Consider the following 21,937-nt stretch of genomic DNA (forward strand, 5'->3'; position numbering starts at 1 on the left):
CTGCGGAGCCGCTATTCCCCATGGTCCTTTCGGAGTGCCCAGCATCCACTAGGACGTTAGAGAAATAGAAGGGTGTGGTTAGTTTTATCGACAGTATCTAGGTCGACAATGTTTAGGTCGACCACTATAGGTCGACAGTCACTAGGTCGACATGGATGGATGGTCGACAGGGTTTATAGATCGACATGTGCTAGGTCGACAGGTCTAAAGGTTGACATGAGGAAAAAAAAAATTGGGTGTCGTTTTCTTCGTAGAGTGACCGGGATCCCAAATTAGTGCACCGCGTCCCCTCGCATTGCTCGCTACGCTCGCCATGCTTCGGGCATGGTGCCTTCGCTCCGCTACCGCTTCGCTCGGCACACTTTACCGTTCCAATCGTAGTCCACGTGGATCGTTAAGTATGAAAAAATTCAAAAAAATAAAAAAAATGTGAAAAACTCATGTCGACCTTTGGACCTGTCGACCTAGCACATGTCGACCTAGAACCATGTCGACCTTCCATCCATGTCGACCTAGTGACTGTCGACCTATAGTGGTCGACCTAAACATTGTCGACCTAGACACTGTCGATCTTCAGACCGGATCCCAAAATAGAACATTCACTTGATTGGACTATGTAATATAGAAAGTATTGCCAGAGGGATTAATGGATTGCATAAATGTGGTATTATCATAAACAGTATTTGGGCATTAATAGATTAATGCTATTTCTAATCTTAATTAAATTACAACTCTTTCTCATGCAGCTTCCTTTGTCCTCTAAAGATTGTTGAAGTTAACTCTTTAGGTTACTTCATCCGAATACTGAACACTTCCCAGCAGCAAACTGTTGATATAGGTGGCTATATCCTGCGGCAGCTGGAAGCTGGACATGTAGTGTCTATGTATCGCTTCCCACAGAATCTGCTTGTTCCTCCTCTGCAGCACATCACGGTAAGGAGACAGCTATGTACACTTATCACACTGCATGATTTGGAGTGACAGTTGGGTCATTTGATTTGTTCTACATGTAATTCAAAAAGTTTTTTTGGACTTGATCATATTATGCATCATAGCAATGCGATGTAACGTTGCCTACACACACGGTGATCTGGTTGTTTGGTTTAATCATTTAAATCAGTGGCAAATATGGCTACACATGTAGATGACTAAATCGGACAGATCCAGCCCGGCAGGCATGAAGCTGAATGACCAAAACATGTGTCCCTCATAAGCTTACGTGAGGCCTTCCTCATCATTTTTTTTTGTGCTTGATTAGATTAGTAGGTCTTGTCACTATATTGTGCTAAATATGCGTTTTTTCTATACATTCTTTAGATTTGTTATGGTTTTGAGATCATGCCCATATTTCATATTTGACTAACATACAGAAAAAGTGTAGTTACTGGAACTCTCCAATGTTTTACACAAACTATTGACATTGGTATTAAATAAACAATTAAAGACATAATACAAAAGTTAATGTTGCATTATACTTAATGAAATTAAGTAAGGAGCCTTGACCATAGGGATCACGAGTCATTTAGGATTAAATACCCCACGTCAAATACAAGTCAAGTTCTGACCTAGACCTGCTTCCCACACTGTCTAATCCCTAGTGCCACTCCAGGGCCACCTGCTGATCATATCATATTGTAAATTACTATATTAATATTAGGACAACACAGTGGAAAGTAGCTTATACATATTGTGTTGAAAACCTGTTTTCAACATAAGCATATTTCTTCATTGATGATCGCTCCATGTGACCTTCTGCTTCTCCTTTTTCTAAACGCCCCAAAAAATGGAATGCAGCAAAGGTGGATCAAAACGGCTTGTCACTGTGCACAAACCCTAGTCTTATGGTTAATTACTTCACTAATACTACGCTAATTTAAATCTGACATGAGGATGATGATGATGATAATAGAATAATTCCAAGCCATGCTCAATAAACCCAATTCAAACTATGAAAATAGACCTAACAGTTACCTACAGTTGCTCCTGTCCTATCCACATCTGGCCTTACCTCCTCAAATTATATACATGTAACGAACCATATCCCAGTGTAGTCTGATATGTTTTCTGGTCTGGTTAATGCCTTCCTGATATAATTAAATACAAATTACCGTATTTTTCGGACCATGAGACGCACTTTTTCTCCCCAAAAATGTGGGGGGAAAAGTATGTGCGTCTTATGGAGCGAATAAGACGTTTGCGGGTAGTGGCGGCGGCCGGCGGGTAGCGGAGGCTGGCGGGTAGCGGCGGGTCCTGGATGCTACTGCTGCGCCGTCATCAGCAGAGCGGCCACATCTCAGCAGCAGAGCCGGCGTCGTGTAACTCCCCCGTTCCCCCATACCTCCTCCCTCCTCAGGAGAGCAGGGAACCACTGGTACTGTCGGGTAGCGGCGGCCAGCGGGTAGCGGCGGGTCCTGGATGCTGCTGCTGCTGCTGTGCCGTCATCAGCAGAGCGCAGAGCGGCCACATCTCAGCAGTAGAGCCGGCGTCATGTGACTCCCCCGCTCCCCCCCACCTCCTCCCTTCTCAGGAGACGCAGGGAACCACTGGTATTGTCAGTGTGTGTGTGTGTATGCTGGCTCTGATGTGTGTGTGTGTGTGTGTGTGTGTGTGTGTGTGTGTGTGTGTGTGTGTGTGTGTGTCTGTGTATGCTGGCTCTGACAGAAGGCTGCACTGTATTCTTGAGTCTGAGAAATCACAGAAATATCTCTTAGAGGTCAGAATATTTTTTTCCCAGTTTTCCTACTCTAAAAACTAGGTGCGTCTTATGGTCAGGTGCGTCTTATGGTCCGAAAAATACGGTATCCATTCTATTTTGTAATGGTGTTTGGGAGCTTTCGAATGTGATTATAGCCCCAAGTCCACCACTTTCTTAACACATCCCTCTTACTACAATTATTATTATGTAGAGTATATGTATTATAATATTTTATGTAGGAAAGGAATTTGATGAATGTAGGCCTTAAACCAGATGATACAATCACCAAGTGCCCATATCTATAGTGGTGAGGAGCGATTCCTGCGTTCAGTATTTTGAAGGAAATCAAATTCTGAAGATAGTGTTCAAAAGTTATGATTAAGGTATGTTTTTATTTATTTTGTTTAGATTTGGACTTCTGCAGCAAAGATCTCCCATCACCCACCAACAGATTTAGTGTGGAAAGGACGTGCTTACTTCCGGACTGATCCACAATGCATTACTGTCCTGTCACGCCCAAATAATCAGGTAGGGTGAATAGAGAATTATTGATATCCAAGTATGAATTATTATTATTATTAATTTTAACAGTTTCTTATATAGTGCAGCAAATTCCGTTGTGCTTTACAATTGGCAACAGTGATAACATAAAACAAAACAAATGCAATCAACAGCGAAAAAACAAGACGGGGTAATAACAGACAGTCATAGAGGTAGAAAGGCCCTGCTCGCAAGCTTAGAAGCTATAGGGAAAATAAGAATTTACTTACCGATAATTCTATTTCTCATAGTCCGTAGTGGATGCTGGGACTCCGTCAGGACCATAGGAATAGCGGGCTCCGCAGGAGACAGGGCACATCTAAATAAAGCTTTTAGGATCACATGGTGCGTACTGGCTCCTCCCCCTATGACCCTCCTCCAAGCCTCAGTTAGGTACTGTGCCCGGACGAGCGTACACAATAAGGAAGGATCTTGAATCCCGGGTAAGACTCATACCAGCCACACCAATCACACCGTACAACTTGTGATCTGAACCCAGTTAACAGTATGATAACAAAAAACGAAGTAGCCTCTGAAAAGATGGCTCACAACAATAGTAATAACCCGATCTTTGTAACAATAACTATGTACAAGTATTGCAGACAATCCGCACTTGGGATGGGCGCCCAGCATCCACTACGGACTATGAGAAATAGAATTATCGGTAAGTAAATTCTTATTTTCTCTAACGTCCTAGTGGATGCTGGGACTCCGTCAGGACCATGGGGATTATACCAAAGCTCCCAAACGGGCGGGAGAGTGCGGATGACTCTGCAGCACCGAATGAGAGAACTCCAGGTCCTCCTTAGCCAGAGTATCAAATTTGTAAAATTTTACAAACGTGTTCTCCCCTGACCACGTAGCTGCTCGGCAAAGTTGTAATGCCGAGACCCCTCGGGCAGCCGCCCAAGATGAGCCCACTTTCCTTGTGGAGTGGGCCTTTACAGATTTAGGCTGTGGCAGGCCTGCCACAGAATGTGCAAGTTGGATTGTGCTACAGATCCAACGTGCAATCGTCTGTTTAGACGCAGGAGCACCCATCTTGTTGGGTGCATACAATATAAACAACGAGTCAGATTTTCTGACTCCAGCTGTCCTTGAAATATATATTTTTAATGCTCTGACAACGTCCAGTAACTTGGAGTCCTCCAAGTCGCTAGTAGCCGCAGGCACCACAATAGGCTGGTTCAAGTGAAAAGCCGAAACCACCTTAGGGAGAAAATGAGGACGTGTCCGCAGTTCTGCCCTGTCCGAATGGAAAATCAGATATGGGCTTTTGTATGATAAAGCCGCCAACTCTGAAACTCTCCTGGCTGAAGCCAGGGCCAATAGCATGGTTACCTTCCATGTAAGGTATTTTAAATCTACCGATTTTAGAGGCTCAAACCAATGAGATTTGAGAAAATTCAAAACTACGTTCAAATCCCACGGTGCCACTGGAGGCACTATTGGGGGTTGTATATGTAGTACACCTTTGACAAAAGTTTGTACTTCAGGCACTGATGCCAATTCCTTCTGGAAGAAGATTGATAAGGCCGAAATTTGAACTTTAATGGACCCCAATTTTAGGCCCATAGACAATCCTGCTTGCAGGAAATGTAAGAATCGACCCAATTGAAATTCTTCCGTTGGAGCCTTCTTGGCCTCACACCACGCAACATATTTTCGCCAAATGCGGTGATAATGTTGTACAGTCACTTCCTTTCTAGCCTTAATCAAGGTAGGAATAACTTCCTCTGGAATGCCCTTTTCTTTTAGAATCCGGCGTTCAACCGCCATGCCGTCAAACGCAGACGCGGTAAGTCTTGGAACATACAAGGTCCCTGCTGAAGCAGATCCCTTCTTAGAGGTAGAGGCCATGGATCCTCCGTGAGCATCTCTTGAAGTTTCGGATACCAAGTTCTTCTTGGCCAGTCCGGAGCCACCAGTATTGTTCTTACTCCTCTTTTCCGTATAATTCTCAGTACCTTTGGTATGAGAGGCAGAGGAGGGAACACATACACTGACTGGTACACCCACGGTGTTACCAGAGCGTCCACAGCTATTGCCTGAGGGTCTCTTGACCTGGCGCAATATCTGTCCAATTTTTTGTTGAGGCGAGACGCCATCATGTCCACCTTTGGTCTTTCCCAACGGTTCACAATCATGTGGAAGACTTCTGGATGAAGTCCCCACTCTCCCGGGTGAAGGTCGTGTCTGCTGAGGAAGTCTGCTTCCCAGTTGTCCACTCCCGGGATGAACACTGCTGACAGTGCTATGACATGATTCTCCGCCCAGCGCAGAATCCTTGCAGCTTCTGTCATTGCTCTTCTGCTTCTCGTGCCGCCTTGTCGGTTTACGTGGGCGACTGCCGTGATGTTGTCCGACTGGATCAACACCGGCTGACCCTGAAGCAGCGATTTTGCCAGGCTTAGAGCATTGTAGATCGCTCTTAGCTCCAGTATATTTATGTGAAGGGACGTCTCCAGGTTTGACCACACGCCCTGGAAGTTTCTTCCCTGTGTGACTGCTCCCCAGCCTCGTAGGCTGGCATCCGTAGTCACCAGGACCCAGTCCTGTATGCCGAATCTGCGGCCCTCTAACAGATGGGCACTCTGCAACCACCACAGGAGAGACAACCTTGTTCTTGGTGACAGTGTTATCCGCTGATGCATGTGCAGATGCGATCCGGACCATTTGTCCAGCAGATCCCACTGAAATGTCCGTGCATGGAATCTGCCGAATGGAATCGCTTCGTAAGAAGCCACCATCTTTCCCAGGACTCTTGTGCATTGATGTACTGACACAGTTCCTGGTTTTAGGAGGTTCCTGACAAGTTCGGATAACTCCCTTGCTTTCTCCTCCGGGAGAAACACCTTTTTCTGAACCGTGTCCAGAATCATTCCCAGGAACAGCAGACGAGTTGTCGGGGTCAATTGAGATTTTGGAAGATTCAGAATCCACCCGTGTTGCTGAAGCACTACCTGGGTTAGTGCTACACCGACTTCCAGCTGTTCTCTGGACTTTGCCCTTATCAGGAGATCGTCCAAGTAAGGGATAATTAATACGCCTTTTCTTCGTAGAAGAACCATCATTTCGGTCATTACCTTGGTAAAGACCCGAGGGGCCGTGGACAAACCAAACGGCAGCGTTTGAAACTGATAATGACAGTCTTGTATCACGAACCTGAGATACCCTTGGTGTGAGGGGTAAATTGGGACATGCAGATAAGCATCCTTTATGTCCAGGGACACCATGAAGTCCCCTTCTTCCAGATTCGCTATCACTGCTCTGAGTGACTCCATCTTGAACTTGAATTTCTGTATGTACAGGTTCAAGGATTTCAGGTTTAGAATAGGTCTTACCGAACCGTCCGGCTTCGGTACCACAAATAGTGTGGAATAATACCCCTTTCCCTGTTGTAGGAGGGGTACCTTGACTATCACCTGCTGAGAATACAGCTTGTGAATGGCTTCCAAAACCGACGTCCTTTCTGAGGGAGACGTTGGTAAAGCAGACTTTAGGAACCGGCGAGGGGGAGACCTTTCGAACTCCAACATGTAACCCTGAGATATTATCTGCAGGATCCACGGGTCCACTTGTGAGCGAGCCCACTGATTGCTGAAAATCTTGAGTCGACCCCCCACCGCTCCTGAGTCCGCTTGTAAAGCCCCAGCGTCATGCTGATGGCTTTGTAGAACCCGGGGCGGGCTTCTGGTCCTGGGCAGGGGCTGCTTGCTGCCCTCTCTTACCCTTTCCTCTGCCTCGCGGCAGATAAGACTGTCCTTTTGGTCGCTTGTTTTTATAGGAGCGAAAGGACTGCGGCTGAAAAGACGGTGTCTTTTTCTGTTGGGAGGGGGTCTGAGGTAAAAAAGTGGATTTGCCGGCAGTTGCCGTGGCCACCAGGTCCGAAAGACCGACCCCAAATAATTCCTCTCCTTTATATGGCAATACTTCCATATGCCTTTTGGAATCCGCATCACCTGACCACTGTCGCGTCCATAAACTTCTTCTGGCAGATATGGACATCGCGCTTACTCTTGATGCTAGAGTACAAATATCCCTCTGAGCATCTCGCATATAAAGAAAAGCATCCTTTAATTGCTCTAGAGTCAATAAAATACTGTCCCTATCCAGGGTATCAATATTTTCAGTCAGAGAATCCAACCACACTACCCCAGCACTGCACATCCAGGCTGAGGCTACTGCCGGTCGCAGTATAACACCAGTATGTGTGTATATACTCTTCAGTGTAGTTTCCAGCCTCCTATCTGCTGGATCCTTGAGGGCGGCCGTATCAGGAGACGGCAACGCCACTTGCTTTGATAAACGTGTGAGCGCCTTATCCACCCTAGGGGGTGTTTCCCAGCGCGCCCTAACCTCTGGTGGGAAAGGGTATAATGCCAATAACTTCTTGGAAATTAGCAGTTTTCTATCTGGGTTAACCCACGCTTCGTCACACACGTCATTCAATTCCTCTGATTCTGGAAAAGCTACAGGTAGTTTTTTCACCCCCCACATAATACCCCTTTTTGAGGTACCAGCAGTATCAGAGATCTGCAAAGCCTCCTTCATTGCCGTGATCATATAACGTGTGGCCCTATTGGAAAATACGTTTGTTTCTTCACCGTCGACACTAGATTCATCTGTGTCGGTACCCGTGTCGACTGACTGAGGTAAGGGACGTTTTACAGCCCCTGACGGTGTCTGAGACGCCTGAGCCGGTACTAACTGGTTTTCCGGCCGTCTCATTTCGTCAACTGACTTTTGTAATGTGCTAACATTATCACGTAATTCCATAACTAAAGCCATCCATTCCGGTGTCGACTCCCTAGGGGGTGACATCACCATTACCGGCAATTGCTCTGCCTCCACACCAACATCGTCCTCATACATGTCGACACACACGTACCGACACACAGCAGCCACACAGGGAATGCTCTAATCGAAGACAGGACCCTCTTAGCCCTTTGGGGAGACAGAGGGAGAGTTTGCCAGCACACACCAAAAGCGCTATAAATGTATATAAACAACCCTAGAAGGTGTTGTTTTTGATATAAGCGCTTTTAATATATCAATATCGCCAAATTATGCCCCCCTTCTCTTTGTTACCCTGTTTCTGTAGTGCAGTGCAGGGGAGAGTCCTGGGAGCCTTCCTCACCAGCGGAGCTGAGCAGGAAAATGGCGCTGAGTGCTGAGGAGAATAAGCTCCGCCCCTTTTTCGGCGGGCTTTTCTCCCGGGTTTTAAGAAAACTGGCCTGGGTTAAATACATACATATAGCCTTAATGGCTATATGTGATGTATTTATTTTGCCACTAAAGGTATTTAATATTGCTGCCCAGGGCGCCCCCAGCAGCGCCCTGCACCCTCCGTGACTGAATCAGTGAGACGTGTAGCAACAATGGCGCACAGCTGCAGTGCTGTGCGCTACCTTCATGAAGACTGAGGAGTCTTCTGCCGCCTGCTTTCCGGACCTCCGTCTTCAGCGTCTGTAAGGGGGATCGGCGGCGCGGCTCCGGGACGAACCCCAGGAGGACCTGTGTTCCGACTCCCTCTGGAGCTAAGTGTCCAGTAGCCTAAGACTCCAATCCATCCTGCACGCAGGTGAGTTGGAAATCTCTCCCCTAAGTCCCTCGATGCAGTGATCCTGTTGCCAGCAGGATTCACTGAGATTTAAACCTAAAAAAACTTTTTCTAAGCAGCTCTTTAGGAGAGCCACCTAGATTGCACCCTTCTCGGACGGGCACAAAAACCTAACTGAGGCTTGGAGGAGGGTCATAGGGGGAGGAGCCAGTACGCACCATGTGATCCTAAAAGCTTTATTTAGATGTGCCCTGTCTCCTGCGGAGCCCGCTATTCCTATGGTCCTGACGGAGTCCCAGCATCCACTAGGACGTTAGAGAAATAGGCATTGATACACAAGGATAGGTGTTATATATTGCATAAAGGTCCATCAGATTGCAAAGGTTCTTAGTGGGCTGTATGATATGGTCACACAGCAATGTTGGCCTGGGGTCAGGGGGATCGAAAAGTGAAGAACGAGAAAAATAGTGAGGATATGAGTGGACTCTACAGTGGGGATGTAATTGGATAGGAAAGTTTACGAAGGTTATGTGGACGAAGCCGAAGCCTGAAGAGGTGAGTTTTCATGGAACACTTTAAGGTTTGGAGACTAGAGGAGAGTCTTATTGTGGGAGAGTCTTAAGGTGCATACACATGGTGAGATTTTGGCTATCTTCGATATGGACTATGCAATATTGGCTATGTGTGATTTTGACTAAGTGACAATTTTGACTATGCTCTGTACTAAATAGTACAGTACATAGTCAAGATTGACTTGCCTGCACAGTCTATCTAGCCTTGCGATACCGATCCTGCGGGACTGCGCTTCAGGATCGAATCGGGATTGCAAGGTGTCTAACACCTTGAGGTATTCACTAACTCTCCTCGCAATTTTGACTATACAGTCAGAATCGAAAAGCTATATCTATATTGGCCATATTGTGCTTGGGAGGACATTTCACAAAGTGGGTGCAGCCCGAAGAAAGTCCTTCAATCGAGAATGGGGGGGCGTGGGGGGGGGAATAATGAGTGTGGATTAGAGACATACCTCACTGGAGTATTAAGTTTTCCCATTTCCTGCAGTTTTTTTTTTTTTAAACAAAAGGGTGTACCCTTCCAATGCATAACCTAGTCCTGAGGCTGCTCCTCCATCCCCCTGCCTCATGCCTTGAACATCTCTGCTTTGCTTACATACTGCCATCAGGCTTGCTTGCACCTCATGTCATTTGTCTGTCGCCCCTTCCCACTAGATTGTTAGCTCTTCAGAGCAGGGCCCTTTCCTCTTGTTGTCAAAGCCCTCTTCTCGACAAATTTCACTCGCAGCTCTCTCCTACTCAGCGACCATCTTTACACGCTTTTTCTCCTGCTGTTAAAGGCTCATCTCTATCGATGGCCGCCAGCCCCAAGTAGTACGATGATTACTCCCTCGCTACTTACATCTTAGCTGTATTATGTTTTGAGAATTGTGGTGCTCTTTGTTACCTGTACTCTATTTTTGTTATTTATTTACTGTAATGCTAAGTTTTGTATCCCTGTAATGTCCTTTGTATGGCGCTGCGAAACACTTGTGACGCCTTATAAATAAAATGTAATAATACTACTACTACGACTTTTGAATCACACTGTATAGTGTTCATAGTTTTTATGCTAGATGAAATATCTCAATGAGTAGGGAGTTTGATTAGAATTCAAAAGTTTGTAGGTTTGAATCCTGGGTATGGCAGTATATTGAAATGTGTTATTTAATAAAGGGTATTGTAACTGAATAACAACAAGCTGTCAAGTTAAGTACATGAATGTGGAATAAGGAGGATTAGTGTCCAAATCCATTTTCTTGCAGTGGTCTATAAATGTGTGTAATACATATATATGTGAGAAGGGGCATCATAGCATGGGCTTTCTCTGGGATCAATCTTGTCATGCACCTTCCCCACAAGGCATGCACCTTATGTCCCTATTGGAAAAATAGGGGGGAAGGGGGGGGCGTCAATTCTCTCTCTGGCACAGGGCACCAAAAAGTCTAGTTACGGCTCTGGGTTAAAGCCACCCATTGCCTAACATCTGCCCACACTTCTTTCTCTACACTAATCCAGAGGTCTTGTTCTCAGTTTTGTTTGAACGTTTTTTTAAACTAAGTAGGTGGAGCAGCCAACAATGAATAGAAGATAGAGATAGTACCTCTGCTTTCTGGGGCATAAATACAAAGGTGTCCAAGCGAAGTGAGTTTTCTAGGTTTGTGGTGTTTACTAACAGTGCATAAAACTATAGATTTGCAAATATTCAAATTGCTGTTTACCCTGCATTCCATATTAGTAAATAAAGCGTTTAATGTGTGTTTGCATGTATAATCTGCTCCTTGAGAATTATGGTACAGCACACAGCCAGTTTGCTCTGCTGTTTAGCATTAGTAAGACCTAACGTTAATTTGTGGCACTTCTGAAAGCCGCAACTTCAGCAGTCTTGACCACTGGATTGAACGGGACAATTATATTCAATACAAAACACTGTTGGATTCATAGTGAATATAACTGCCTCTTTAAATTGAGCGACTGAAACAGTTGAAAAGTGGTGGCTTTATATAATGATGTATAATAAAATTTAGCCAGTTATTGGAGAAACCAAATGGATTTTTGCTGGAACTTTCTAGACTTTTATCGTATTACTGCATTTCAGAACTTTATTATTTTACAAATGTTCCCTTTCTCTCGGTTTTCAGCCTGTAGCCTCATATAAGCCTGATGGGTCACCCTGTTTGTATACCACTGCTAGACTGAGTATATCTCAAAATCAAACAGTCATACGAAGGCCCATGATGGAACAAAACCTGTCTAAGTCCAACTCCGCACCACCTGCACCTCCCAGGTAATCCTTTCATAGACACAACTATTATCTGCAATTTGCCTTGAAAGATTTTCCCTACTTGTCTTTACAGTCAAACTGATTAGAATTTTGGTCTGGTGTGGTTCAGAATGTTGACATGGATATTACGTCAACATGTGACATGCGCAAGGTGAACATGTCATAATGTCAACGTTGTGCATTTTGGCAGACTTTTTACAGTATAAACACTGTTTTCCAAGAGTACTGCCTTGGGCTTGAAATACCTTCCCCACATTAGATGTCATATTTTGGCATAGCGTATGTAACTGCACAGCTGGGTTGAAAATAAGCAATAAGACTTATGAGCACATATATCCATTTTTGCTATGTCAGGCTTTAATTCCAGCCAAATCTAAATAGTCTAAATATATTTACTATAGGACCTGTGATGTACCAGCCATGCCACATCCTGACAGTAGGATAACCCACAGTATATTTTATCCAGCTGGTATTAGACAGAAATTCCCGCTGACCTCCAGGAATTCAGGTACATTATAAACAGAACTCAGTTTACATAAAATGTACGTAGTCAACAAAGCACACCAAGTAAAACACCATTATTAAAGAGCATCTATACTGTATACCAGGGGTGGCCAACCAGTCAGAGACAAAAAATCTTGTTAGGTACGTCAAAGAGCCGACATCAAGCCGAAGGTGCCCGTGCAAAAATGGAGTGTGGCCTTGTGCCTGCTAGGCCACACCCCTGGTATAAATTACAATGAAAATGCCATATCCACATAAAAATAAGAATTTACTTACCGATAATTCTATTTCTCGGAGTCCGTAGTGGATGCTGGGGTTCCTGAAAGGACCATGGGGAATAGCGGCTCCGCAGGAGACAGGGCACAAAAAAGTAAAGCTTTAGGATCAGGTGGTGTGCACTGGCTCCTCCCCCTATGACCCTCCTCCAAGCCAGTTAGGTACTGTGCCCGGACGAGCGTACACAATAAGGGAGGAATTTTGAATCCCGGGTAAGACTCATACCAGCCACACCAATCACACCGTACAACTTGTGATCTAAACCCAGTTAACAGTATGATAACAGCGGAGCCTCTGAAAAGATGGCTCACAACAATAATAACCCGATTTTTGTAACTATGTACAAGTATTGCAGATAATCCGCACTTGGGATGGGCGCCCAGCATCCACTACGGACTCCGAGAAATAGAATTATCGGTAAGTAAATTCTTATTTTCTCTATCGTCCTAGTGGATGCTGGGGTTCCTGAAAGGACCATGGGGATTATACCAAAGCTCCCAAACGGGCGGGAGAGTGCGGATGACTCTGCAGCACCGAATGAGAGAACTCCAGGTCCTCTTTTGCCAGGATATCAAATTTGTAGAAATTTACAAACGTGTTCTCCCCTGACCACGTAGCTGCTCGGCAGAGTTGTAATGCCGAGACCTCTCGGGCAGCCGCCCAAGATGAGCCCACCTTCCTTGTGGAATGGGCCTTAACCGATTTAGACTGTGGCAGGCCTGCCTCAGAATGTGCAAGTTGAATTGTGTTACAAATCCAACGAGCAATCGACTGCTTAGAAGCAGGCGCACCCAACTTGTTGGGTGCATACAGTATAAACAGCGAGTCAGATTTTCTGACTCCAGCTGTCCTGGAACATATTTTCAGGGCCCTGACAACTTCTAGCAACTTGGAGTCCTCCAAGTCCCTAGTAGGTGCAAGGCACCACAATAAGCTGGTTCAGGTGAAACACTGACACCACCTTAGGGAGAGAACTGGGGACGAGTCCGCAGCTCTGCCCTGTCCGAATGGACAAACAGATATGGGCTTTTTTGAGAAAAAACCACCAATTTGACACTCGCCTGGTCCAGGCCAGGGCCAAGAGCATGGTCACTTTTTATGTGAGATGCTTCAAATCCACATATTTGACTGGTTTTAAACCAATGTGATTTGAGGAATCCCAGAACTACGTTGAGATCCCACAGTGCCACTGGAGGCACAAAAAAGGGTTTTGTATATGCAATACTCCCGTGACAAACTTCTGGACTTCAGGAACTGAAGCCAATTCTTTCTGGAAGAAAATTTACAGGGCCGAATTTGAACCTTAATGGACCCCAATTTGAGGCCCATAGACACTCCTGTTTGCAGGAAATGCAGGAAACGACCGAGTTGAAATTTCTTTGTGGGGCCTTCCTGGCCTCACACCACGCAACATATTTTCGCCACACGTGGTGATAATGTTGTGCGGTCACCTCCTTTCTGGCTTTGACCAGGGTAGGAATGACCTCTTCCGGAATGCCTTTTTTCCCTTAGGATCCGGCTTTCCATCTCCATGCCGACAAACGCAGCTGCGGTAAGTCTTGGAACAGACATGGTACTTGCTGAAGCAAGTCCCTTCTTAGCGGCAGAGGCCATAAGACCTCTGTAAGCATCTCTTGAAGTTCCGGGTACCAAGTCCTCCTTGGCCAATCCGGAGCCATGAGTATAGTTCTTACTCCTCTACGTCTTATAATTCTCAGCACCTTAGGTATGAGAAGCAGAGGAGGGAACACATACACCGACTGGTACACCCACGGTGTTACCAGAACGTCCACATCTATTGCCTGAGGGTCTCTTGACCTGGCGCAATACCTGTCCCGTTTTTTGTTCAGACGGGACGCCATCATGTCCACCTTTGGTATTTTCCAACGGTTTACAATCATGTGGAAAAAACTTCTCAATGAAGTTTCCACTCTCCCGGGTGGAGGTCGTGCTGAGGAAGTCTGCTTCCCAGTTTCCATTCCCGGGATGAAAAACTGCTGACAGTGTTATCACATGATTTTCCGCCCAGCGAAAAGTCCTTGCAGTTTCTGCCATTGCCCTCCTGCTTCTTGTGTCGCCCTGTCTGTTTACGTGGGCGACTGCCGTGATGTTTTTCCCACTGGATCAATACCGGCTGACCTTGAAGCAGAGGTCTTGCTAAGCTTAGAGCATTATAAATTTACCCTTAGCTCCAGTATATTTATGTGGAGAAAAGTCTCCATACTTGATCACACTCCCTGGAAATTTTTCCCTTGTGTGACTGCTCCCCAGCCTCTCAGGCTGGGCTCCGTGGTTACCAGCATCCAATCCTGAATGCCGAATCTGCGGCCCTCTAGAAGATGAGCACTCTATAACCACCACAGGAGAGACACCCTTGTCCTTGGATATTGGGTTATCCGCTGATGCATCTGAAGATGCGATCCGGACCATTTGTCCAGCAGATCCCACTGAAAAGTTCTTACGTGAAATCTGCCGAATGGACTTGCTTCGTAGGAAGCCACCATTTTTACCAGGACCCTTGTGCAATGATGCACTGTTTTTAGGAGGTTCCTGACTTGCTCGGATAACTCCCTGGCTTTCTCTTCCGGGAGAAACACCTTTTTCTGGACTGTGTCCAGAATCATCCCTAGGCACAGCAGACGTGTCGTCGGGATCAGCTGCGATTTTGGAATATTTAGAATCCACCCGTGCTGATTGTAGCAGTATCCGAGATAGTGCTACTCCGACCTCCAACTGTTCCCTGGACTATGCCCCTATCAGGAGATCGTCCAAGTAAGGGATAATTTAGACGCCTTTTCTTCGAAGAAGAATCATCAATTCGGCCATTACCTTGGTAAAGACCCCGGGGTGCCGTGGACAATCCAAACGGCAGCGTCTGAAACTGATAGTGACAGTTCTGCACCACGAACCTGAGGTACCCTTAGTGAGAAGGGCAAATTTGGGACATAGAGGTAAGCATCCCTGATGTCCCGGGACACTATATAGTCCCCTTCTTCCTGGTTCGTTATCACTGCTCTGAGTGACTTCATCTTAATTTGAACCTTTGTAAGTGTTCAAAAAAAAATTTTTTAGAATAAGTCTCACCTAGCCTTCTGGCTTCAGTACCACAATATAGTGTGGAATAATACCCCTTTTCTGTAGTAGGAGGGGTAATTTAATTGTCACCTGCTGGGAATACAGCTTGTGAATTTTTTCCCATACTACCTCCTTGTCGGAGGGAGACTTGGTAAAGCAGACTTCAGGAGCCTGCGAAGGGGAAACGTCTCGACATTCCCATCTGTACCCCCGGGATACTACTTGTAGGATCCAGGGGTCCTGTACGGTCTCAGCGCCATGCTGAGAACTTGTCAGACGCGGTGAAACGCTTCTGTTCCTGGGAATAGGCTGCCTGCTGCAGTCTTCTTCCCTTTCCTCTATCCCTGGGCAGATATGATCTTATAGGGACGAGAGGACTGAGGCTGAAAAGACGGTGTCTTTTTCTGCAGAGATGTGACTTAGGGTAAAAAACGGTGGATTTTCCAGCAGTTGCCGTGACCACCAGGTCCGAAGGACCGACCCCAAACAAGTCCTCTTCCTTTATACGGCCATACTGTGCCGTTTGGAATCTGCATCACCTGACCACTGTCGTGTCCATAACATCTTCTGGCAGTTATGGACATCGCGTTTATTCATGATGCCAGAGTGCAAATATCCCTCTGTGCATCTCGCATATATAGAAATGCTCTATAGTCAATAAAATACTGTCCCTGTCAAGGGTATCAATATTTTTAGTCAGGGAATCCGACCAAGCCACCCTAGCTCTGCACATCCAGGCTGAGGCGATCGCTGGCCGCAGTATAACACCAGTATGTGTGTATATACTTTTTATTATATTTTCCAGCCTTGTCAGCTGGTCCTTGAGGACGGCCCTATCTATAGACGGTACCGCCACTTGTTTTGATAAGCGTGTGAGCGCCTTATCCACCTTAAGGGGTGTTTCCCAACGCGCCCTAACTTCTGGCGGGAAAGGGTATACCGCCCATAATTTTCTATCGGGGGGAACCCACGCATCATCACACACTTTATTTAATTTATCTGATTCAGGAAAAACTATGGTAGTTTTTTCACATCCCACATAATACCCTCTTTTGTGGTACTTGTAGTATCAGAAATACGTAACACCTCCTTCATTGCCTTTAACGTGTGGCCCTAATAAGGAATACGTTTGTTTATTCACCGTCGACACTGGATTCAGTGTCCCTGTCTGTGTCTGTGTCGACCGACTAAAGTAAACGGGCGTTTTAAAAACCCTTGACGGTGTTTTTGAGACGTCTGGACCGTACTAATTGTTTGTCGGCCGTCTCATGTCGTCAACCGACCTTGCAGCGTGTTGACATTATCACGTAATTTCCTAAATAAGCCATCCATTCCGGTGTCGACTCCCTAGAGAGTGACATCACCATTACAGGCAATTGCTCCGCCTCCTCACCAACATCGTCCTCCTACCTGTCGACACACATGTACCGACACACAGCACACACACAGGGAATGCTCTGATAGAGGACAGGACCCACTAGCCCTTTGGAGAGACAGAGGGAGAGTTTGCCAGCACACACCAAAAACGCTATAATTATATAGGGACAACCTTATATAAGTGTTTTCCCTTATAGCATCTTAATATATATATAAGCATATCGCCAAATTAGTGCCCCCCCTCTCTGTTTTAACCCTGTTTCTGTAGTGCAGTGCAGGGGAGAGCCTGGGAGCCTTCCCTCCAGCCTTTCTGTGAGGGAAAATGGCGCTGTGTGCTGAGGAGATAGGCCCCGCCCCTTTTTCGGCGGCCTCGTCTCCCGCTCTTAACGGATTCTGGCAGGGGTTAAATATCTCCATATAGCCTCCGGAGGCTATATGTGAGGTATTTTTAGCCAAAATAGGTATTCATTTGCCTCCCAGGGCGCCCCCCTCCCAGCGCCCTGCACCCTCAGTGACTGCCGTGTGAAGTGTGCTGAGAGGAAAATGGCGCACAGCTGCAGTGCTGTGCGCTACCTTTAGAAGACTGAGGAGTCTTCTGCCGCCGATTCTGGACCTCTTCTTACTTCAGCATCTGCAAGGGGGCCGGCGGCAAGGCTCCGGTGACCATCCAGGCTGTACCTGTGATCGTCCCTCTGGAGCTGATGTCCAGTAGCCAAGAAGCCAATCCATCCTGCACGCAGGTGAGTTCACTTCTTCTCCCCTAAGTCCCTCGTTGCAGTGATCCTGTTGCCAGCAGGACTCACTGTAAAATAAAAAACCTAAGCTAAACTTTCCTAAGCAGCTCTTTAGGAGAGCCACCTAGATTGCACCCTTCTCGGCCGGGCACAAAAATCTAACTGGCTTGGAGGAGGGTCATAGGGGGAGGAGCCAGTGCACACCACCTGATCCTAAAGCTTTACTTTTTTGTGCCCTGTCTCCTGCGGAGCCGCTATTCCCCATGGTCCTTTCAGGAACCCCAGCATCCACTAGGACGATAGAGAAATACATTTTAAGCAAAAATAAACATAAAATACAACGAAAGACACTTCCATATAAAATAAAAAAAAATCCAGATCCACATAAAATATATTGAAAAAGCTATATTCACTTCAGCCCCTCCATGTGTCACTCCAGCCAGCACCCTCCTATGTCACTCCAGCCAGCTACCCCATGTGTCAATGTGTCACTCCTGCTATTACCCTCCTGCGTCACTCCAGCCAGCTCCCCCATGTGTCACTCCTGCCAACACCCTCCGATGTCACTCCAGCCAGCTACCCCATGTGTCAATGTGTCACTCCTGTTAGTACCCTCCTGTGTCACTCCAGCCAGCTCCCCCATGTTTCACTCCTGCCAACACCCTCCTGTATCACTCCAGTCAGCTTCCCCATTGTGTCTCCCCTGCCTGGATCCTCCTGTGACACTCCAGTTAGCTCCCCATTGTGTCACTCCTGCCAGCACCCTCATGAGTCACTCCAGCCAGCACCCTCCTGTATCACTCCAGTCATCTCCCCCATTATGTCTCTCCTACCAGGATTCTCCTGTCATTCCAGCCAGCTCCCCCTGTTGCCACTCCAGCCCACCCTCATATATCACTACAGCCCAGTATCTGGCTACCTCAGTTTTCAGTCGCCGGAGTGCTGCTGTGTGTCTGGTTGGAGTGCACCAGTTTCTAGGATCTGTTGTGGTCAGGTGACTTTGAGCGTCGGGAGCCACATTTGAATAAAGAAAGAGCCGCATGTGACTCAAGAGCCACTGGTTGGCCACGGCTGCTGTATACTGTAAACAGCTAAATGTTTCATAGTAAGATCACTTAATTACACATAAACTTCCATACAATATCAGTGTTAAGATATTGGATAGTACACTGCTTGTACATACCTACTGTAATCTGGCATTTCACATTGATGACACTGTACTGATTTGGTTTTAGTAAAAAGTGTATTTTTTCAGGTTACAAATGACTGATTGAATTGGAATTCCCTCATGACCCCTCACCAACAATAAAAGAATAACAAAAACAATGAAACATACTTGGATTTAATTGCTAGCAGCTAAATGCACTTGGCAATTGACCACTATTGCTATATGCTGCATTAATGGTGGCCTTGTGGCCTTAGAGGTGGTCATTCATATATATGCCAGAATTGGACACAGACCTGGATGCTTGATGACATCTGAATCTTAACTTGTACTCAACTTTAATCCATCTATATTCTAAATGAAGATATTTGAAGGCTCTTTATCGTGTTTACTACTTGGTTTCCTTTGTAGGACTGGCATGCACGGACTCGCCTCCCTCTGTTACATGGAACCCTGTAAGTAGGCGTACTGCTGTAAGTACTTTATAATCAATTCCTTAGAAACATGTAATCATTATAAATGCTGAGTAACAGTGTAATAATAAGAATTTACGTACCGATAATTCTATTTCTCGTAGTCCGTAGTGGATGCTGGGGACTCCGTCAGGACCATGGGGAATAGCGGGCTCCGCAGGAGACAGGGCACATCTAAAAAGCTTTTTAGGTCACATGGTGTGTACTGGCTCCTCCCCCTATGACCCTCCTCCAAGCCTCAGTTAGGTACTGTGCCCGGACGAGCGTACACAATAAGGAAGGATCTTGAATCCCGGGTAAGACTCATACCAGCCACACCAATCACACCGTACAACTTGTGATCTGAACCCAGTTAACAGTATGATAACAAAACGAAGTAGCCTCTGAAAAAATGGCTCACAACAATAGTAATAACCCGATTTTTGTAACAATAACTATGTACAAGCATTGCAGACAATCCGCACTTGGGATGGGCGCCCAGCATCCACTACGGACTACGAGAAATAGAATTATCGGTAAGTAAATTCTTATTTTCTCTAACGTCCTAGTGGATGCTGGGGACTCCGTCAGGACCATGGGGATTATACCAAAGCTCCCAAACGGGCGGGAGAGTGCGGATGACTCTGCAGCACCGAATGAGAGAACTCCAGGTCCTCTTTAGCCAGAGTATCAAATTTGTAAAATTTTACAAACGTGTTCTCCCCTGACCACGTAGCTGCTCGGCAAAGTTATAATGCCGAGACTCCTCGGGCAGCCGCCCAGGATGAGGCCACCTTCCTTGTGGAATGGGCATCTACATATTTCGGCTGTGGCAGGCCTGCCACAGAATGTGCAAGCTGAATTGTACTACAAATCTAGCGTGCAATAGACTGCTTAGAAGCAGGAGCACCCAGCTTGTTGGGTGCATACAATATAAACAGCAAGTCAGACTTTCTGACTCCAGCCGTCCTAACTATATATATATATATATATATATATATATATATATATTTTAGGGCCCTGACAACGTCTAGTAACTTGGAGTCCTCCAAGTCCCCAGTAGCCGCAGGCACCACAATAGGTTGTTTCAGGTGACAACGCTGACACCCCTTTAGGAAGAAACTGGAGACGAGTCCCAGTTCTGCCCTGTTCAAATGGAAAATTCTAATATGGGCTTTTGTAAAACAAAACCGCCCATTCTTTTTGACAATCGCCTGGCCGAGGCCAGGACTAACAACATGGTCACTTTCCATGTGAGATATTGGTCAACAGCATGGTCACTTTCCATGTGAGATATTTCAAATCCACAGATTTGAGCGGTTCAAACCAATATGATTTTAAGGAATCCCAACACTATGTTGAGATCTCACGGTGCCCCTAGAGGCACAAAAGAACTGTATATGGAATACACCCTTTACAACTGGACTTCAGGAACTGAAGTCAATTTTTTCTGGAAGAAAATCTACAGGGCCGAAATTTAAATCTTAATGAACCCCAATTTGAGACTCAAAACACTCCTGTTTTCAGGAAGTGCAGAATCGACCTAGTTGAATTTCCTTCGTGGAGCCTTCCTGGCCTTACCCACGCAACATATTTTCACCACATGTGGTGATGACGTTGTGCGGTCACCTCCTTCCTGGCTTTGACCAAGGTAGGTATGACCTCTTATGGAATGCCTTTTTCCCTTCAGAATCCGGTATTCAACCGCCATGCCGTCAAACGCAGCCGCGGTAATTCTTGGAAAAGACATGGTACTTGCTGAAGCAAGTCCCTTCTTAGCTCCCCAGGCCCTTAGTCCTCTGTGAGCATCTCTTGAAGCTCCGGGTACCAAGTCCCTCTTGGCCCATCCGGAGCCACTAGTATAGTTCATACTCCTCTATGTCTTATAATTCTCAATACCTTGGTTATGAGAAACAGAGGAGGGAACCCATACACTGACTGGTACACCCACGGTGTTACCAGAACATCCACAGCTATCGCCTGAAGGTCTCATGACCTGGCGGAATACCTGTCCCGTTTTTCGGGCGGGACGCTATCATGTCCACCTTTGGTCTTTGCCAACGGTCCACAATCATGCTGAAAAACTTCCCTATGAAGTTTCCACTCTCCCGGGTGGAGGTCATGCCTGCTGAGGAAGTCTGCTTCCCAGTCGTCCACTCCCGGAAAGAACACTGCTGACAGTGCTATCACATGATTTTCCGCCTAGCGAAAAATCCTTGCAGTTTTGTCACTGCCCTCCTGCTTCTTGTGCCGCCCTTTCTGTTTACGTGGGCGACTGCCGTGATGTTATCCCACTGGATCAATACCGGCTGACCTTGAAGCAGAGGTCTTGCTAAGTTTAGAGCCTTATAAATTTGCTCTAAGCTTATTTATGCAGAGAGAATTCTCCAGACTTAATCACACTTCCCTGGAAATTTTTTCCCTGTGTGACTGTTCTCCAGCCTCTCAGGCTGGCCTCCGTGGTCACCGGCATCCAATCCTGAATGCCAAATCTGCGGCCCTCTAGAAGATGAGCACTCTGTAATCACCACAGGAGAGACACCCTTGTCCTTGGATATAGGGTTATCCGCTGATGCATCTGAGGATGCGATCCGGACCATTTGTCCAGCAGATCCCACCGAAGAGTTCTTGCGGGAAATCTGCCGAATGGAATTGCTTCGTAATAAGCCACCATTTTTACCAGGACTCTTGTGCAATGATGCACTGACACTTTTCCTG

At 46.2% G+C, this 21,937-nt stretch overlaps 1 protein-coding gene across 4 annotated transcripts in view; it reads left to right on the plus strand.

The window, feature by feature from the left end:
- LOC134969091 (lamin tail domain-containing protein 2-like) overlaps positions 1 to 21,937 on the plus strand; it is a 211,852-nt gene that overhangs the window by 175,437 nt on the left and 14,478 nt on the right. For 2 of the 4 annotated variants that reach the window (XM_063944797.1, XM_063944795.1), the window contains 5 exons: positions 747 to 933; positions 3,104 to 3,223; positions 11,494 to 11,639; positions 12,038 to 12,144; positions 19,179 to 19,240. In XM_063944797.1, the coding sequence (XP_063800867.1) occupies positions 747 to 933; positions 3,104 to 3,223; positions 11,494 to 11,639; positions 12,038 to 12,144; positions 19,179 to 19,240 (622 nt within the window). The remainder of the gene's footprint in view (positions 1 to 746; positions 934 to 3,103; positions 3,224 to 11,493; positions 11,640 to 12,037; positions 12,145 to 19,178; positions 19,241 to 21,937) is intronic. The other 2 variants (XM_063944796.1, XM_063944798.1) reach the window with 2 other exon arrangements.

The sequence above is a fragment of the Pseudophryne corroboree genome, chromosome 11 (genome assembly GCF_028390025.1).
Source record: "Pseudophryne corroboree isolate aPseCor3 chromosome 11, aPseCor3.hap2, whole genome shotgun sequence".
In the NCBI taxonomy this organism is placed as follows: Eukaryota; Metazoa; Chordata; class Amphibia; order Anura; family Myobatrachidae; genus Pseudophryne; species Pseudophryne corroboree.